This window comes from Physeter macrocephalus, chromosome 7 (assembly GCF_002837175.3).
Source record: "Physeter macrocephalus isolate SW-GA chromosome 7, ASM283717v5, whole genome shotgun sequence".
Classification (NCBI taxonomy): domain Eukaryota; kingdom Metazoa; phylum Chordata; class Mammalia; order Artiodactyla; family Physeteridae; genus Physeter; species Physeter macrocephalus.
In genome coordinates this window covers 82305198-82326161 of record NC_041220.1, presented here as the reverse complement: position 1 = coordinate 82326161, position 20964 = coordinate 82305198, and the positions used below count along the sequence as shown (strand labels likewise).

The following is a 20964-nucleotide window of genomic DNA, read 5'->3' as shown; positions in this document are numbered from 1 at the left end:
GTGGTTAATCTATTCTGTACACAGTGGCACCCACGGTGCAGGAACGCCCCTCCTTTGGTCACCTAGTAACTTCTCACTGGTCAACAAGAAGCTGAATAAACTATTACTTTGCAGGAAAGCGCTTGGCTCGCTGAGTTGGATCATCTCCTAGATTTTAGAAGAAAAAAACCACAGCCAAGCTTGAATTTGCTAAACCTTTAGGTTTTGCTGTTAGGAAACATCCCACCTGTGGAGCATAAAATGGATACAGAAGACATAGGCTCAGGTAAACTAGGCCAAATATTGAAGCAGATTTGGAGACAAAACCTGATGCTAAAGCAGGCGCTCCTGGGTACAGACCATTGTGAAGGGGCTGGCGGGGCCACTTGGATAGCCACAGTGGTCTTTCTGGGTCAAGAACTCAGTGAGGCCCTTCACCAACTCTTGGAACACACTGCAGAGACTCTGCACTCCACCTGCCAGCAGCTGTATGTACTGCTTGACAAAGAGAATCATTGTACCTGGAGACAAGGCAAGTATTTCATTTATTCTTTCTCTAAGAAATATTGATTGAGTAGCCACTGTGAGAGTGCTAAGGAGCATACAAAAACCAGGATAGAGTCTCTGTCCACAAGGGACTAACAATTTAACATGGGAAATCAGTTAAGGCAATTGCGCAATAATGCAAGAGACATTGAGGCTAATTCCATTAGAGACATAAAAATGAAATGCGTTAAGTCTTCAGAAATAGGTGAGATTCCATTTTTAGAGTGGAGAATTTCACTAGCACAAATGCAGTATCTAACCTGAAGCTTAAGGAATGAATTGGATTTATGCAGCCAGAAACTGGGCACCTTAAAGAGCATTCCAGCAGAGATGTTATTAGTAGGACCCAACACTTAGAAGTAGGAAAATATAGGATTAGTGTGAGGCAGGACAAGCAGTTTTTTCATATTGGAGTATGACACTCTATTTTTAGACTTATTTGAACTTGAACCTGTTCATTGAAAAAACACTGGGAAGAATGGGGTGGGATGTGATATGAAATTAGACCCCCCACACACACCAAGTGGGGTGCAGGTTCTTGGGAATAGGGCCAGTTATGGATGTGAAATACAGCATGGCAGGAAGAACATGGTATCTGATGTCTATGATCTCAGACAACAAGAAGTTACTCTAGATAAGAAGATAGGTGGCATCATCAAATCTAACTCTAAATAATGTAGTGTCAAGGCAAGCAGGCAGGTCTCATCAATCAGGAATCCAGATAACGTTAAGAAATTCAGTCTAGAGGGCAGATTGTGGACATGAGGGAAATCTGTCCAAAGGCAGCATGACCTAGAGACCATCAGCTGGATCTCATAGCCAGGAATGGAATCTCTGGAGAGAACTGAATGTGGTCCTAGGCAACACAAATGATCATTCATGGAAAATGATGATGACTCAGCTACCGGAATAGGAGTTCAAAATAAAGACAGGGTCTCAGATACAAGACAAAAAAACAAGTTTTCAGAACTGGAGCCCAATGATAAGGCTAGACTAGTTAAAGGATGATTTACTGATGATTTTGAAAACACTGAGCTATAGGGCCTTAAGTTACATATTCCTGAGTTCAGAATTGAATTCTAAAGATTGCAGAGTTGCTAAGCCTGTAAGAAGCCATCAGGTGACCCCAGCTGTGAGGAGAGGAGGAATGAACAGATAGGAAAATAATAAGAAATGGGGATGGAGTGAGAGATTATATCAGATCAGATCACGGTGAGGGTTTACACCAGAGCAAAGAGGCTTCACTTGGTTTATTAGTCCTTGAGTAGCCAGGTTCTAATCAGAGAATTGATATAATTAGAGCTATTTTTGAAAGACTCATTTGAAAATTTCCAGTCATCACAAGTCCAGCAGGAGAAGTAGTATAAACCTAATCCAATCATAATAGCAAAAAAGTACCCAATAAAATACAGCATCTGCATCAGCAGAAATAATGTAGCTATGGTATGCCTGCTACCCAAGTCTCATCTGGAGAGCTCTGCTAAACTTTAGGTGAATAATTATTTGTGGATCATTGATAAACTGTATAGTACATTCAAAGAAGAAAAACAATTCTCAGAATCATACCAAATGAGGAATGACTGAGGGAGATATTGACTTCAGTTGAATGGCATCTTATGGAGGGGGGTCATGATACCTTTCTGCAAATATTCAAAGCATTTTCACAAGCAAGAGGGATTAGATTTAGTCTTTTCTACTATGTTAAAAAGCAATTTATCCCCAACTTCTAGATGTGTTAAAAGAATTACAGTTGTGCAAATGACTTCTTCAGAAGGGAGGTAGGCTTAAAAGCCTAGTAAGGGTCTTTGTAGATTTCTAGGGTAATTTCTCCATATTTCGTTACATGTCAGTGGAGAAACATAATTTGGTTTAGTTTTGTATTTATTCTTTTTAATGTGTTTCTGTGTGTATGTGTATGTAGAAATCATTGCATTCATAGATTGCCTCATGAAAAGAAGTGAATATTTGGGGAGCACTGCTACATTTCTAAAGAAAGAAGAAAAGGAGATGTGTAATTTATGCAGCATGCATGATGAATGTACTCCACTGCAGACAATGTCCACCATTCAAGATATCAAAGCAACAGACATTGCTGCAAGAGGGGAACAAAATGTCATAGAAACAGCTACTGTTTCTCCCACAAATGGAGAGGAAAGTCATTACACAAACCAGGTCCAGTTAAAAAAAGATAAAATACATAGGAGTTCAGAACTAGTGGGAAAAGAAAACAATACATCATTGAAGGGAGATGTAACAGGGCAAGAAGAGTCACAGAACAAAATGTTCCCAGATAATGCAGAAAATGAAGATGATAAACAAATAGAACACATGACTGTTGAGAACATAAATGGCAACAGGGAAGAGACGCTTGACATAATCCAGACAAGAGAAAGAGAAATTCAAGAGACCTCAGAAAGCCAAAGTGAAGAGATTACCACATCCTCAACAACATGTGATATCTCTAGTAAATATGTGAATAGTCCTCTTCCCAGTGATTCAGAGAGTCTAAAGCAAAAGCATAACATCATGGAAAAGGAGTAAGTAAATACAATGTGAGAGGTGCTTTTATATTCCTGCTTATGTGTGTGTTTCTACTTGTATATAAAACAATATTTATACATGAATAAAATTTTATGTCTACATTTCAGATCTCCAAAAGATATTACAAATCAATAATTCAGTTTAAATTACTCCCATAAAAATGTTTATGGCTGCTATTACTAATATTGTTTGTTTCTTATAGTTTCAGGAAAAATATTAAAGGTTTCTTTAAAGGAAGAAAGAATTGACTGTATAAGAAAGTAGTTAAAATGAACAATTGTCGAGAACATGGACACATTCCTAAATCACTACTATTTAGATTATCATAAGAAAAAACTAGGAGACTGCAGAATTCAAATATTAGAAGAGAATTTCCAAGCCTCAGATTTATTTTATTTATATCCTCAAATGAATTCTCATATTTATTTTATTTATAAATCATCCTAAATTCTTAGCCCGTTTCTGTAGGACTCTGGGAGGGCTCATGGATAAGCTTCGGGAGGTTCTTAAAATTGAATGTATATTTTCACACCTATTTTATCTCCTTGGAGATGGTCCAGAGCTTTCACCAGATTATCAAAGAGCCCATGACTTCAAAAAAATATGTTGAAACTGACTGATCTATTTTGTGAATTATCTCCCCTATACAAGGGGATAATAATCCATAATTGTCCAAATAAAATAAAATATTCACAAGCCATATTTTCACAGTAAAATTAAGACCCTTAGAAGGTAATGGGGAATTAAAAAAAAAAATCATTGGTTTGGGAGACAGACAGACTTAAATTTATCTCCTGTTTTATTACTTACTAGTTCTGTGACCCTGGGCAACTTGTTTCATTTCTTAGCCCCATTTTCTTATTTATAGAAATTATTGCTGGGATTATTTGGTAAGGTCAAATGAGAAAATCACCTAAAGGGCCTAGCACCTTGTTGCTTGGCAGATGTTCACTCTGAGCTAAATATTAGTATGTTGATTTATTTCACCCCCAACAACCCTCACTTTCTCCACTTCCACACACCACCAAACTTCACTTATCCTGTGTCTGCTCTTTCAGAATAAAATACCATTTCCAGGACAACACCATGAATGAGTCTATGATCTCAGGCACATCATTTTGCTCGCTTTGACCTTAGTTGTCTCATCTATAAAATGAAGAGGTTGAGCTGGTTTAGCTCTAAGGTTCCCTGCATGTCTGAAAATCTAATGAATTCTATAGGTGTCACAGGAGTAATATTTAACCCGTGAAAGACCCCACCCCTGGTGTGAAAGGCTTACTGTCCCTGCAAAACAACTATGAAAGTAGTCAATATGCAGTTGCCCATTTCACTTGAGAAAAACATTAACACTTCATATCCTCACATTCAGAAATGACTCAAAGCATCAACTAATGAGTCATTGCTGAACCACTCCCTCTAACACCTCCTTTAGGTGTTTCCTAGTTAGAGATTTCCTCTTTGTGGCATGCAAACCAATTTTCTTTGGCTTGCATGTTTCAGAAGATGACTACTCATTGCAATTCCTCAAGCTAGGAAGCCATCATGCCACAAGAAAGATGAGAGTCATAAACAAAACCTAGCTCACAATCTGCTGTGATTCCTCCCTGGAGGGCGCTTTGAAAAAAGCCTATCTCTTCCAGGGTAGTTGTCTTAGTGTATACAAAGGGAAATGACACTAGAATAAACCAATGTGATTACTTTAGTGGCTGGACTAGATCTATTTGATTAGGTCTAGGGGAAATGGAAGCATTTACAGGGCCCCTTGCCCTACTTTGTCTGTCAGTCTTTTGCAAGAAGAGTGTATTGAGTTGGGTTTCCAGGGCACAAAAGAGAGTCGTTTTTGAAGTTATACAAGACTGGATCTGTAGTATTCCCCCAGCCTGAGAGCAAGAGACCAAGAGAGTGAGAGTAAGACCAAAAGGAAGGAAGGAAGGGAGAGAGGGAGGGAGGGAGGAAGGGAAGGAGGGAGAGAGGGAGGGAGGAAGGAGAGAGAGAGGGAGGGAGGAAGGAGGGAGAGAGGGAGGGAGGAAGAAGGGAGAGAGGGAGGGAGGAAGGAGGAAAGGAGGGAGGAAGGAAGGACAGAAGAAATTGAGGGGAAACATATATAATGCAAAAGACATAAACACATGTTCTACTGACTGCAATTTGTGGCTTTTATTTGGATCCAGGTAAAAGAAACTAATTAAAAACAACAATGGGAAATTTGAACACTGTCTATTTTATGATATTAAAGATTTAAAGTAATTTATGAATAAAGCAATGCTATGATGATTTAAAAAAAGACTGGATCATTGTATCCTATATTAAACAATGTTATCTAATTTTCTGAAATACCATTATCACCATGATCAGAGGAGACTCAAACAGACCCATGTGCTGGATAATTTTCTATTCCTTCTAACTTTATGGGTTCAGAATTGTAAATATAAATAAATAACCTTCTCTGAAACTTCAAAATATTTTCTAGATTTCTGTGTTAAGGGGCACTATAACATTCAATTTACTAATTGAAAAATAGTTAAAAGCTGATTATTCTAGAACTTGATATTAATGCTGCATTTTATAAAGATCCTCTTATTTCTCTTTGACATTGTTTATATTTCAATCGTTTCACTGGTATGAAATGAGAACTAGCGAGGAGGGGAAATGCAAGCTGGTAGTTGTAATATAGAGAGCTAACATTTATTGAACACTCATTTATGTTAACCCACTATTATAAGAAGTTGAAATATTTTATCTCATTCAACCTTCACATTATTGTGGATCTGGTATTCGTTTCAGTTTGTAATGGATAAAGAAGCCAGTGTTTTGGAATGATTTGGGGAAGTATGATATTATATTAGAAAGTTTGGGCTTTTGTGTTAAAGATAGATGGACTCATTTATTGATTTTACAACTTACCATCTGTGTGATCCTCAGCAAGTTAAAATTTCTAAACTTCAGTTTCTTTATCTGTAAAATAGTAATGACAGTAGTACCTGCCCATGGGTGAGTAGTACCTCATACCCATGGTGTGAGGATTTGAATGAAATAATGTATAGCCTAAAATCTGGTACATAGAAAGAGCTAAAATATTAGCTGTTTTAATAATAATAGTTGATGTTAAAGGTCAAACAAATAGTAAGTGACTGATCTCAAAATTGAATTCAAATCTATAAGACTCTAAAATCTTAGGCAAAGGTGATGGTACAAAAATCAAGAGTAAAACCAATTGTCAAAATCAGTTTTTGGATTGATTCATTGAGGACTGTAAATATTCTGTTTCTATTTACTTTGATTAAACATACATTCACAGTACTTTTGTACCTTTCTCTATTTTTCTTAAAAATGTAATAAACAATTCCAGTACCATATCTATACCTTCCTCAAAATTTAGAAGACTATTCAGGCACTAGTACTTGGTTTATCAAGAAGCTTCATCAATCTTCAGATTTATATTTGAAGTGAACAAAACAGGAATGAATCGTCTGCTTAAATAATATTAGTAATAACAACAGTACAATAGCTTAATATATATAGTACTTTCTATGTGCCAGGCACAGCTTTTTAATTACTTACTGTATAATAGTTCATTTAATTCTCAGTCTTCCTATGAGATAGGTATTATTTTATCACTATTTAACAGTTGAGGAAACTGAGGCATAGAGAGGTTAAGTATCTTGCCCAAGGTCACAGAGTTACTAAGTGGGAGAGCAGGGATTCATACCATGACAACGTGTCTCTAGAGCTTGTGCTCTTAGGCATTTCACTATACAGTCTATAAATCAAATATTTGAAAAAATGATGTCCTTTTTTCCCGCTGCAGGTATCTTGATGTGCTGAGTGATGATACTGTTACCCAAGTGTCTTGTTATATTACAGCACCATCCTATGTTCTACAACATCTAGAATGCCGGATAATTAATAACATGAGTTCTTTAATAGTGAGCGATAATGAAGAATTGGTCAGCAATGTTATCACTGTAGAGTGCTCAGATATGGAAAAGAGAATTCCATTTCCAATATGCATTGCAATTCCATTTACTGCACGTTACAGGGGAAATTACAGAGACATCATGGTGAAACTGTCTGATGTAGACCTTCAATCAAGTTACCTGACTCCAAATTCACTGGAAGGAATGAGAGGAAGTTACAAGGTTGGTAAATCCTTGACTACACATACATTTGCTGTTTGACTTCTCTTCTAACTATTACTCAGACTACCAGATCATAGTACAGATACAATTACTCCATTGGTATAAAATGGAAGGGTTGATAAGATTTATGCCGGTGAATTCATGTGTTTTTGTTTTGTTTTGTTTTGTGCTGTTTTGCTATCCATAAAGATAAAAGAGCAGAGCTTATTGGTCAAATTTGGGAGTGAAGAACTTGAGTCTAGGACCCAGCAAGTGCTATATTTTTGCCTGGGAAGCAAAGCCAACATCATGGTTCAATTAGCTTCACACCTTAGACTAGCTTTAGACTAACATTTCTAATGGGATGGACCTCTGTCTAAATTTAAGAATTCTAGAATCCCCAGATGACATTAGCTTTATTTTTATCATTCATGGGTTGGGAAAATATGTAAAAACTAAACAATTTGTGTGTGTGTATGTGTGTATGTGTATGCCTTGAGATAGTTATTAAGTCTAGTTATTAGTCTGTATGTGGAAAACAATATATGTGGTAGTTAGGATGTGGGTTGTCGCAGAAGATTGGCTGGGTCTGAAGTTTGGTTCCTACACTTTCCTGCTATGTGAACTTGAGTAAATTATGTAACCTTGATATGACTCAATTATTCTCATCTAAAAGATGAATACAATAATAGTGTCTACCTGATAGGGTAATAAGGATTAAATGAGAAAATACACTTAAGAAGATAAAAGGAAGTCTATAAACACATGTTAGTAGTTAATAAATTATCGTTTTCATGGTAGACTTTCTTATAATAACTCTCAAGCCATCTATGGTGACAAATTCATATGTTTTGAAGAAAGAATATATACATAATTATTAAACTTAGCATAGAGTTGATGGGAGTTAAAATTTAAGGTTCTTCTGTGGATCACTGAACTTATTTTTAAATAATTAAAATATTTGTCTTTTCAGCTTTATATAAGTTATCATTATTTGAAGAAGAGGGCAGGGAATAAATGTAAAAAAAAAGCCACACATGCAAACAATTCTTTTTAATTTATATCTTCTGATTTGGGTCTTTTCTGAGTTACAAACAAAGTTATACAGTTGAATATGAAAACTAAGCCTGTCCTAATTATTTATGCCAATTCATGCAACTAAAACATTTTATATTTAGTCTAGGAAGTCTGTAAGTATAATAGTCTAGTTATCATTGCCCTTACGTGTGGCTTTTTAATCTTGACCCGTCTATGTGACTACCATAATAAAAACAAAAACAGTTCATAGCACATGTGCTTTTCACCAAATGGGTATGCAAGATGATTAGTAAATAGAAAATGCAAAAGAAAAAAATAAGAGAGCCATTATCTACTGAAAAAAATAAAAGCATATACTTTTCTTTTATAGTTTTCTAATGGTTGTTATCCCTACATTTAGCTCAAGAAAATTTAAACTCTAGGTTCCTTCCAAATTTTTATGTGGTTCATACAACATTTAAGAATTCTAATTCTGGAGTCAGATAAACCATCATCAGAATTCTGCTCTTGACACTCCCCTGCTTAAAAACCCTTCCATTTCCCCAGAACCTACCAAATGTACTCTAACTGCATGGCAACCATAATGAGTTCCCAGAAAACCTTTCTTCTTTACCTCTCACCATTTTTCCTCCGGCCAATTAAGAACATCCATCATGCCCTGAATTTTCCCAACAATGGATTCATGACATGATATTGTGAAATCTCTTCCTTAGTCAGTTTTCAAATGATAGATTATTTTCCATTGTTACTGTCCCTGAAATGTTTGTGTGTGTGTCTGCATGATTATCCTCTCATGCCTGGGTGGAGCCCAGCTGGTGTTTAGGGAAGCATGAATAGACCAGATTACTTCTAAGTCTTCCTCTTCATTTTAAGCTTTGGTGATTATATGAGTAGATAATTTTGTTTTCATTTATGTACTCAATTCCTTTTTTGTGATAAAAAAGCTTGAACATGTCCCTGCATATATGCATTTCAAATTTAAATGTCACTATATAAAAAAGAAACACAAATGTGTCTCTTTGCAATCATCTGCTCCCCCTGCATGGAAGAGAGAAATAGAGAAAATGGCTTTATCAAGAGATTGTGAATTGTCAGCAGGAAGAATTTGCTGATAGTACAGGTGCTGTAGGATTTGTGTAAACTACCCAAATGATGAAAATTTTCAGTCCTTGGAATTCCTAAAACATTGTTAAATCTTCTGGATAAAGGCCAATATTTAAAGTCCAAGTCCATTCTGGTAAAGGAGGATAGGATTCCAAATATAATTAATATTTGTGAAAACACTAAATGTGATTGCCCATTATCCATTTACCTTTTGGGGGGAATAATTTAAATTTAAAAATACATTTATTTCTCTCTTTTCTATCGTGTAGTTCAAATTTGAGAAACTCCTAGTATCTACTTCTACTTCATCTCATGAAAGGACCATCCATTTGGGGTTAATGAAGTAATTCTCAATTGTGAGAGATTACAGGGACAGCATATAGTTGTTGTTGTTGTTGTTTTTTCCCACAGCCAGAGAATATGTACAGCATGTACTTCCAGAGCAATGTACTATTAATGTCCTTTAATGTCATTGTCTTAATGTCCTTAAATCCACACAGGTGACCTGTGCTGAAGTGAAAGTTTATAAGTTGGGTATCTTTTCTGTTGTGTCTTGTTTAAAGAAAGAACCCTTTACAGTAACAAAGAAAGGCTTTACTCTTAAGCCAAGCATGGATTCTCGAATATCCTTAAATTACCCTCCAGGAGTTTTCAGCTCACCAGTACTTGTACAATTAAAGGTAAATATTAAAAACTGGTGAGTTTCTTCTAGATTTTGTGGGTCATCAAACATCATCCGAAAAGGATGGAGAAGATACAAATATTTAATATAACAGTAAATGAATTCTTATACTTTTAATGACCTAACTTACAGTGTCATCATTGATATAATGATGATTTGGAGCATATTAAATCTCATTCCAAAATAAATCCCTGCCTTATTTTAAAGCTTTTTCTAGCTAATTTTTTGTGTTGTTTTATTTATGATATCTGTTGACAAAAACAAATGTTGAGTATCTATGATAGAATTAATGCCAGACATTGGGACTTTCGTATGATTGAAGATTTCCACCTGAGAGGATGGTTAAAAGAGAGGCTAATCAATTAAAATACTCATCATTGTAAATATTTGGTTATATTTAATTATCAAACAGTGCTTTTCTGGGATGAGAATTTAATACATACAAACATTATTTACAAGGTGTACAATGATGTATCAACGTACATTTTAGAAGACATATTTCCTCCATATTTCCTCCTAGCCTAACTCTCCCTCATGCTCTCCTAATTTCTCCCAGTTGTTACCATAAGTGGTAAGCAAAGAAGAAAAGTTAGGAAGAAATCATATTATATACAATTTATTCATGAATATTTTCCATAAACTTTGAAATTTTGGAATCATGCTAGCTATTTTTATCAGCCATTCTTATGTGAGAGGACAAATAAATATAGTCTTGTTTTTCTAGTTTCTGAAGATCACTTGATCTAACAATAGTTCTAATTAGAAATTATATAAAATGTCTATTTTGTTTTCTAGGTCATTTTTTTGCCTACAATTAAGAGTGTTTCTCAGTTATTTATAACATAGAGCAAGGAACCTAGATTTCAGAAAGACTTTGTAAAAAGAAGACCAAATCCTGTGATCTTTTATAAATTAATATAGTGTAGATTCCAACCAACAATGTAGAGAAAAATGTATAAAACTATGTTCTATTAAATTTTCAGGAAATTGACTTAGAAATGTGCTGATACTTTGTATCTTCTGCTATTAAAATATAAGAATATATATCTATTTTTTCTTTGTATAGGTCCAACCAATTGACCCATCTCTGGTGGCATATTTAAAAACTCAGCAAGATACTTCCTACTCAGTACTATCCACAAGCCCTCTGATTCATGTTCAGCACCCATCAACACATCTTTTCCAGAAGCCAATCACTGTATTCCTACCTTGTTCTCCACACCCTGATAAAAAAAATCTTGGGTCTGAGATAGATCATAAAAGAACAGCTAGTGCCACAACAAACAGAATCATACCTTTATACCTCAACTGGTGAGTTAGACTCTAATGTCTCTAGTTGACTTGATGCTAAACAAAGAAACTTAAATGATTAAAAGTGTAATCAGATGTATTTAAATGTCAGTATTGAAATATGATGAAATATTTTTAATATGGAAATAAAATATTGTGGATCCAGAAGGGTAATGATTTTAGCTGTAACGGGTTCACAAGTATGCTATGTGAAAAGATTGACACAAAAGAGATAAAATTAATCCTTGTTTTAAAAAAATTTATGATATGGTTAATTACAAAGATATGATATGATGATTGTATTTCTATGTTCCATTGATGTGGGAAAAGATTAACCTGATCTTTTTAAAAGTAAATTAAATTTGAGTCTATATTTGCCATATAGGCAGTTTCCTTTCTCTCCTAATTTTTATAATTTAAAAAAATCCCCACAAATAAGACTAATATACATATTGAGTTACCAGCCAGAAATGAAATCAGAAATGAAATGCTAACAACAAATAGAATACACTGAATAATAGTAACCCTGATCTTATTTTCTGTCCTTTCATTTAATACTTACTTTTTTTCCTAATAAGAAAGGTAGAACGGAACCTTTCTATTCTTTGGTTCTGAAGGGAAATTTTTTTTCTTTGAAAAAACATCAGAGGAAGAAACAAGTTCAGAAAGAAATAAAAACTATTATTAATTGAGAAGTTACTATTTGCCAGGTTCCTTATGTACATTATCTCATCCAATCTCCCCACCACCCTACCTTCATTTTATCAGTGAGAAGTCTGAAACTCAATGAGATTAAGAACTTGTACAGTTATCCCCAGGTTCCACATCTGAGGATTCAACCTACTGTGGGTTGATAATATTTTTTTAAAATTCTAGCAAGTTCCTGAAAGCAAAACTTGAATTTGCCATGCACTGGCAACTATTTACATACCATTTACATGGTATTAAGTACTGTAAGTAATCTTGAGATGATTAAAGTATATGGGAAGATGTGTGTAGGTTATATGCAAAGACTACACCATTTTACATAAGAGACTTGAGCATCCACAGATTTTGGTACCTCTGGGGGTCCTAGAATCAATCTCTTGCATCTGAATACCAAGGAAGGACTGTACGTGAGAAGTGTGCAAGCTTGGTGTGGACTCAACATATCTCTATTCCTAATCATGACTCTACGTAGCCATCATCTATTTAGTTTGAGGCTGCAAGACTAGAAATAGAGAAGTAGATTATTTGCTCTTTACCACTGTTTCTAATTTAGGAAGCTGACAATAGTAGAACATTGGGTTGTGGCTAGGAGATGAAGTTAAACTTTCCCTAGTATTAGGTAAGTGAGAGAGAACATAGAAATATAGACACGATCCATTTGTACCTGCTTTTGCTACTTAGGATATATATATATCTCCCAGTTGGCAATGAGTTAATCCATGTTCCTGTATTCATGGTAAGGTAAGATTTAAAACCAGAAATATCCTGGAGCTTCCTATTTAAATGTATTAGTCTAACAGACTAAGACATTCTCTTTCAAAAGCCCCTAAAATATATAGAAATATGTACTTCATATACATATACATTTTATATGTATATATACATATATATATTAAAGATGAGAGCTTTACTCTAAAAATTGATTCTGACTGGTAACCTATTGCTAGAATCTAGTATTTCTACATCTATAGAGTAGATTGCAAAGGATTAATAAAAATAATTTGTGCCTGACATTTACTTTACATCATAAAACAAAGCAGCTCTATTTGACAGAAAGATAATAGAAAACCAATTTGCCTGTCCCTGGTTGTTGATCCCATAGTCTATATATACCGATGAGAATAAAAATGTATCCCTGTAATACACAGATATCATTTGTGGAAGTGACTAGATCAGTGTTTCTTTGCCTCTTCTTTGCTGTATTTCCATATCCCTCAGAAACAACAGGGCAGAATGTGGAAAGAAATTAGAGGCAGTGTATTGCATTGTCAAAAATGAAATTGCCAAAAGTATAGGGATAATGGTAGAGGTGATAAGATCTCTAAAAGATAGGCATGCTGAGTGTGGCACATTTTCATACACTTAGTCGACTCAAAGCATTGGAAATCCAATCAGCACAGATAGGAGAAGGTTACAACTTCGTCCAGAGAAATTATACTCAGTAAAAATTACTAGACACTGAAAATTGGTTTAGAAATTATGCACATGGATCTGCCCTCTAGATCTAAGAAAGAGATTCAAACAGTGACCAAACTGAAAGCAGGCAGAAAAATATTTTCAAGGATAAGAAAAAACCCAAGTCCTCCATGATGTCCTAAGGAAAAAAAAATTCAGTACCAATCAGTACCAAGACTTCAAAAGAAGAACAAAAATAACAAAAAACAAACTATAGAAATAAGGAAAGAGAATATCATCCTGACATTTCACAGTAATTTGAATAATGAGAATTACAGTTACCTGGAGGATTTTATAGAAATCTATTTTGTAAGTTTAAGTAGTATTCAATAAGCAAAATTTCTAAGAAACAGAAAGCCATCCAGATAGACCAGGAAAAGAATGAAGAACAACAGGATGAGATACAAAGATAAAAAGCTCAGATGAAAAGTCACCAAGGTATGATAAGGACTCATCTGAAGTGATGTAACCTAATAATTATTAAGTACCATTGAAAGAGACCAAAACAATCATACAAGAAGCAACAATCAAAGGCATGAAAATGTGATTTTCTGATGTTGATTAAAACCTTGAGTTAGAAAGTGTTGATTTCAAAATTTAAGAAAAAAAAAACCCTATACTTAGATAAAACATGACAAATTGAAATGTATATTTAAATAAAATGTAATTCTATAAGCATCCATTCAGCACAAACAGATTAAGAAGGAATAAAATCAGTCTAGACCTAGGCTCATTCTTTGCAGCATGAACTATCAAGGAAAAATGGACTAAAGCCTTCAAAGATTTGAAGGGAAGATGTTGTGGAATTTGAGTTTTCACCTAACAAGTTGTTTTTGTTTTTTAATACAAGGGCTCACAAAATGTACTACTCACTTGTTCTTAACAAAATAAATAAATAGATAAAATTAATGAGCTAAGGATAAAATAAAATTTAAGAAATCAAGAATAGGAGAATAATTCTTATTTTCAAATATGTGGTATTGAATATAAATAATATAAAAGAAAAAGAAAAAGTAAAAATTCATATGGCAAAGTGGCAACAGAAAGAAAACAAGAAAACAGCATGGTGACATTAAAGAGAAAATATCATATAAATAAAATCATCAGTTATATTAAATAAATATAAATGGGTTAAACATAATTTATTCTGTTGTCCACCTTAATGTTAAATATTTTTTAATACTTTATATGCTGTATTTGCAGAGATTTCCTTAGATTTATTATATATTTTACCAATTTAACGTCAATTGTTTAAGCTGTTCATTTTATTAATTAAAATTCTCATTTCTAAAAGGTTATTGCTATATTTTAAAGGTCTTAAGAAAACTTTTCCCAAGGTACTCTGTTTTTTCATTATGCTTCCTATTTCTTCTTTTATTCCTTTAATCATTGTAAACACTTTTTTTTAAAGTTTCATTCAGATTATTCTCTCACCTATGAGCATGATATTAACTATGTTATCTATTACCATGGGTAATCTAGTAAACTATCATACTAATTCCATTCTATGACTCTTATCCTTAGAAATTCATTTCTGAGTATTGATTATAATTTTTGATCAGATCAGCTTTTCTTCTCCCCTTCCCTTCCACCCAGAGCAGCTTCTGTGTGCTTCTTTGTTGCTTTCTTGAGCTAGTGTTCAAAGGGATTTTGGTTGTTTTTGTTTCTCATTTCATAGCCAGTGCTGCCCTTTGGGGATTCCAGTTTTTTGACTGAGTTAGTTCCAGCTGACAGCTGGACGCTGTATCTAATGTGCCTGAGTACATGTTAGACTCTAGACCACACACATCTGGTGTGTGTGCATGGTTGGTGGGGGGGAGCAGGCTGATGAGGGTGGGAGGATTCATAGAATCAGTCCCTCATGTTCCCAAGGGAGGAAAGAGGATTCTAGCTTTTTGAGACTTTTTTCCCCAGATCTAGGGGATTTTCTTTCCAGCTTTTGAGTTCCTCCAACTTGTGTGTGTGTGTGTGTGTGTGTGTGTGTGTGTGTGTGTGACATTTCATCCAGCATTCTAAGATTGCCATTTGTCATCAATTCAACTAGCCAGTGTCAATTTCTTTTTTCTTCTCCATTTCTTTGCCTTAGTACATGATCTCTTCGCTTTTTCTACCATGTTTAGCTGAAGAACTCTCATTTATTCTATAAGCTGAAGCTCAGCTCTTTCCTTATCTGTCAAGACAGTCTCTGATTGCCAGGAGGGATTGACCACTCCTCTCTTTGTGCCAGCCCTATTCTTTTGTACATCCTAAATCACACCATAGTGTTATTAAATTCCCTTTTCCATTTATCATCACTCAGCATAATTATAACATAGTCGGTGCTATGTTGAATTAGTTGAATTAAATAAATTAATGATTAAATTTGTGGGAAAGTAAATTGTGTCATTAATTTTCCATACTTTCTGACAATACTAAATTGATAAGTTATAATATGCTCTGTTGCTATTAGTGCTAGACATGGGCAGTGCATTTTCCCCATCCAGTGTAGCATAAAACAATTAAATGAGAACCTATATGAACTATTTATTTAACATTCTTTCATCAAAGGGTGAAAGCCAGTTGAACATTTTCTGTGGAAATAGAAACACAATGAAGCAATCCATACCTCAGAAGATAAAAAAGATAAAAACGATTTGAGGCCAAAACATAGTTTGAATATAAAGAATAAAAGGTCTTTGTTGCAGTTCATTCCTTCATGTGTGAATGATTTCTGGGGAAAAGATGAGAGTTATTTAATTATGAGCCAGAAAAGATTTCTTGACAGTAATGAAAGGAGAAATTAATTTATTAAATAGAAACTTATTCCATATTATGCAAGAAATATTTTAGAGAGTTAGATGGGAAAGTTTTTGCATGAAAAATGCCATTTCTATATAATGCTATTGGTTTTAAGATCATCTTATTAAAATGTAATATGTGAGTCATACACAAGAATATTTGTACAATATATGCATCATATCGCAAAAAATAATAAAATGGAGAAACTGGTAAAGCTACCACATAACTTAAGAAATTAGACATTATCAATACAATTACATCTCCTTACTTATCTCTCCCCATCCCATCCCTTACCTCGCTACCCTAATTGCTCTTCATCTTCATCAAAGTTAACCACTACTAGGAAATTATAAATCATTCCTTTGCTTTTATTTTTTAGTTTTATCAATATATTTTTATTCATCACTATACAATACCTTGTTTGGTTTTGTTTGTGCTTACCCTTTGTAAAAATGGTACCCTACTGTGTATAGTCTTATAGTCTTGCTTTTCCATTTATAATTGTGTAAAGTTCATTTTCACTTCTATATAATATTCTATTGAATAACTTTGTATTTTATTTATCAGTGTTCTTACTGATGGACATTTGGGTAGTTTCAATTTTTTTGCTAAAACGAATAGTACTATTGTGATTATTCTTCACTCAAAGTGTATTTGTCTAAGCACTTCTTTAGAGTATCTACCTAGAAGTCATGTTCAGTCATAGGGTATGCAAATGTACAATTTTACAAGTTTTATGAACTGGTAGAACTAAATTTCATGCTCCCACTATTGCTTTTTATCTTTTCTAGCATTGCATATTGTCAGATTTTGTAATTTGGAAAATTTAATAGGTGTAAAATGGATCTCATGTGGTTTTAATCTGCAATGCTCTGATTACAATGAAGGTGACATCTTTCATAATGGCTTTTGTTAGACATTTGTGTTTTCTTATATGTGAGGTATCTTAATTTCTTTACTCATTTTTGAACTTTTTACTTTGATTTGTAGGATTGTTTATGGTCTCAATGTTAATCCTTTGCCAGTTTGTGGCCTGTATTTTTATATTTATGTGACAGATTCATCATGTTTTTCTTTTATGATCAGTGCTTTCTGCCCAGTCCTAAAATACTTATATCTCCTAAATTATAAAAATGGTCCGCTTTATTATCTTATAATTTTAAAGGTTTGAATTTCAAGTAAGTCTTCGATCCATCTGATACTGACTTTTATATACAGTGTGAGGTAGGAATTCTTTTTTTTCCATGTGGATAACATTTTACCAGCATGATTTACTGAACGATTCTTTCTTTCCCTAACAATCTGCAAAGCCTCCTCTGTCACATAACAAGTTTTCTTCTTCTGAGCTGTCTCATTGGTCAGTCTTTTTACATAGTTCTGAGCCAATCTAACACCGTCATAGTTATTAAGGCTTTATAATTAAAAAGTCAATATCTGATAGGTAAGCCATATCATATTCTTTTTATTCAGGAGAATTTTTATTTCTGTTTATCTTGAAACTTTCCCATTCATATAAAATACAATCAGTTTGTTAAGGTCCGCAAGAATGAACTCTGTTGGGATTTTGCTAGTAATTTCCTCTGACGTATGGGTCAATTTGGAGAAAAATGACATCTTTAGCATATTAAGTCTTTAAATCTGTTACCTATAATATATGCTTCAATTTGTGTAGTTTTATAATGTCTTTCAATGAAGTGTTATCAAAGTCCCACATATGTACTACACACGCTTTGCTAGGCTTATTCCTAGATACTTTATAGTTTTGACTGTTATTATAAATGGTATGCAAAATTTTTGTTTTCTCATATAAATATATATATATATGAATGCATTAGATTTTTCTACAGTGGTATTGAAGCCAGCTGCCTTTCTAAACCTTCTCATCATTTCTAATATTTGTTTTTGAGAATTCCTTCAAGTTTTCTATGTAAACTCTTGCATCGACTTTAAGCAATTAAAGTTTTGTTTTTCCTTCCAGTCAGCATGTTTATGTATTTAATCCATTTTGAGTTTTAATTTTTGCATGTGGTGTGAGACAAGTCCAATTTCATTCTGCATATGGATATCCAGTTTTCCCCAAACCATTTATTGAATAGGGTAGCCTTTCCCCATTGTGTGTTCTTGGTATTCTTGTAGAAGATCAGTTGGCTATAGATGTGTGGATTTATTTCTAGGCTCTCTACTCTGTTCCATTGGTCTTTATTTCTGTTTTTATGCCAGTACCATACTGTTGTTACTGTAGCTTTGTGATATATTTTGAAATCAGGACATGTGATGCCCCCAGCTTTGTTCTTACTCAAGATTGCTTACTCAGGGTCTTTTTTGGTTCTATATGAATTTTAGAAATTTTTTTTCTGTTTCTATAAAGAGTATCATTGGGATTTTGATAGGGATTGTATTGAATCTATAGATCACCTTGGGTAGTATGGAATATTAATTCCTCCAATCCATGAGCATTTGTTTGTGTATTGTTTTTCTTGAAATAGAACTTTGCTGTGTGTTTCAGTTATCTATTTCTTCATATCAAACTATTCCAAACAACAGCCATTTTACTAGTTCTCCTGATTCTGTGGGTTGTTTAGGGTCTCAGTTGGACTGTTCTTTGGTTTATCTTGCTTAAGGTTTGTTATGCGTTGCAGTAAGATGGTGCTGAGGCTGGCAAGTCCAAGATGGGTTTATTCACATGTCTGGAGCCCTGGCACTGGTAGCTGGAAGCCTGGACTCCACTGGTACGCTAAAATGGCTGGGCCTCGTTCTCTCTCCAGGTAGTCTCAAGGTCTCTTTCTTTCCACCTGATTTCTTATGACCTCTTTCTGTCATGGGCTCTTTCCAGAAGAATAGCTGGACTACTGACATGGACGATCAGGGCTTTCAAAAGTACAAAAGCAGATGCTGCCAGGTTTTCTTAATTTTTAAGCCCAGAGTTATCAGATCACCATTTCTGAAATATGCTATTGATTGAAGCCAGTCTCAGAACTGTCTCTAGTTCATGGTGGGAGAGTGCTACACAGTGACATGAATATTGAGAGGTATGGTTAGTATCTCTGGAGACCAGCTACCAATCTGGCTTAAGATCCTTGATTTATATTGATGTTTTCCTCATTTCTTTGGGTATATTATGCCACTGTTTATGGACTTAATTATCGATTCCGTGAAGATCTCAGTGAATTTTATTTTCATAACTTTTTGGGTGATCTGCTTTATCTTGCTGGATGCTTTTAATATCTTTTCTTTGTACTTGGATTTCTGAATTTTTCTATGATGTATCTAGATGTAAATTTTAAATACTTTTTCTGAATACAATACATTATGCTTTCTGAATAAGTGGATTTACATTTTTTTAGATTTAAAAAATAAATTTTATTGCTTTTAGACCTTCTTGTAACTACTTTTTTTTTTTTTTTTTTTTTTTTTTTTGCGGTACACAGGCCTCTCACTGCTGTGGCCTCTCCCGTTGCGGAGCACAGGCTCCGGACGCGCAGGCTCAGTGACCATGGCTCACGGGCCCAGCCGCTCCGCGGCACGTGGGATCTTCCCGGACCGGGGCACGAACCCGTGTCCCCTGCATCGGCAGGCGGACTCTCAACCACTGCGCCACCAGGGAAGCCCTGTAACTACTTATTCATTTGTGTTTTTGAAGGACTTTATTTACTTATTTAAATGAAAGATTTTTTTAAATTCTATAGTGCTTTACAATTTTAAAAAGTTTCACACACATGATTTCATATAATCCCATAATAACCCTTTTTTCCCCTACCCCTACTTTGTACCTCCCCCCTTCCCTCTCCCCACTGGTTTCTTCTCTATATCTGTTAGTCTGCTTCTTTTTTGTTTTATTCACTAGTTTGTTGTATTTTTTAGATTCCACATATAGGTGCTATCATACAGCATTTTCACATTTCTGAAAAATTCTCATATGTTTTCTAATCAAATATTGCCTCACCTCCATTTTATGTACTCCATTCTTCTGGATTTCCAATGAGATGTATATTAGGCCATATCTTTCTAAATTCCATATTTCTTTTCTTCTCTTTTACATTTTCCATCTTCCTGTCTCTGTATACTATATTCTATGTAATTTTTTCACATTTCCGTTCAATTGCCACAAATATTGTATACTTTAAAATATACTTTTAATCTATCATCGACTTTTTGTTTTCAGCAATTATATTTTTTATATCTTAAGGTTCTATTCAGCTCATATTCAGATTTCCCTCATCATTCTCGATAGTCTCTTGCTGACTGCTTATTTTTATGATACTGTCCTTTATCTTATTAAACATTTCATATATAGTTGTTTTTTCATTCTGTAACTACTAATTCTGCTACCTTCAGTTTTTGAGGGTGTTGCCTGTTACTTCTGCTGGCTGTCATTCATGGTATTTATCTCTTTACATGTTTGGGGACTTTTGTTTGTGATTATGTATATATGAGATTTCTGCACGTGTAAATGGAGCTGCTTTCCTCCAGATGGCATTTATTTCTGTCTACGCTGAGAACCAGGTTTTACTTACCCGGGACTACTTCAACCTCTCTGAGAGTCTTGGTCAAGTTCTCAAGTTCACCTTTTATGGTGAGGATCTCAAGGATCACAGCTCCGTGTTTTGCTCACTTGATTATCACTTACAGTTTTATCCTCCTGTATCTAAGTTATTGGAAAGGAATTTGTCCCCATAGTAATCCCATAATTCCTGGATGTTTGCCCCCTGATATTCGACCCTGGCTTCA

General features: G+C 34.4%; 1 protein-coding gene across 1 annotated transcript in view; it reads left to right on the top strand.

The window, feature by feature from the left end:
• Window positions 1-240: 240 nt before the first annotated feature.
• Window positions 241-20964, top strand: part of DTHD1 (death domain containing 1) — a 74919-nt gene continuing 54195 nt past the window's right edge. Inside the window, exons 1-5 of the mRNA XM_007120177.3 lie at window positions 241-511; window positions 2447-3062; window positions 6872-7202; window positions 9824-10003; window positions 11072-11316. Coding sequence (XP_007120239.3) covers window positions 241-511; window positions 2447-3062; window positions 6872-7202; window positions 9824-10003; window positions 11072-11316 — 1643 coding nt within the window. The remainder of the gene's footprint in view (window positions 512-2446; window positions 3063-6871; window positions 7203-9823; window positions 10004-11071; window positions 11317-20964) is intronic.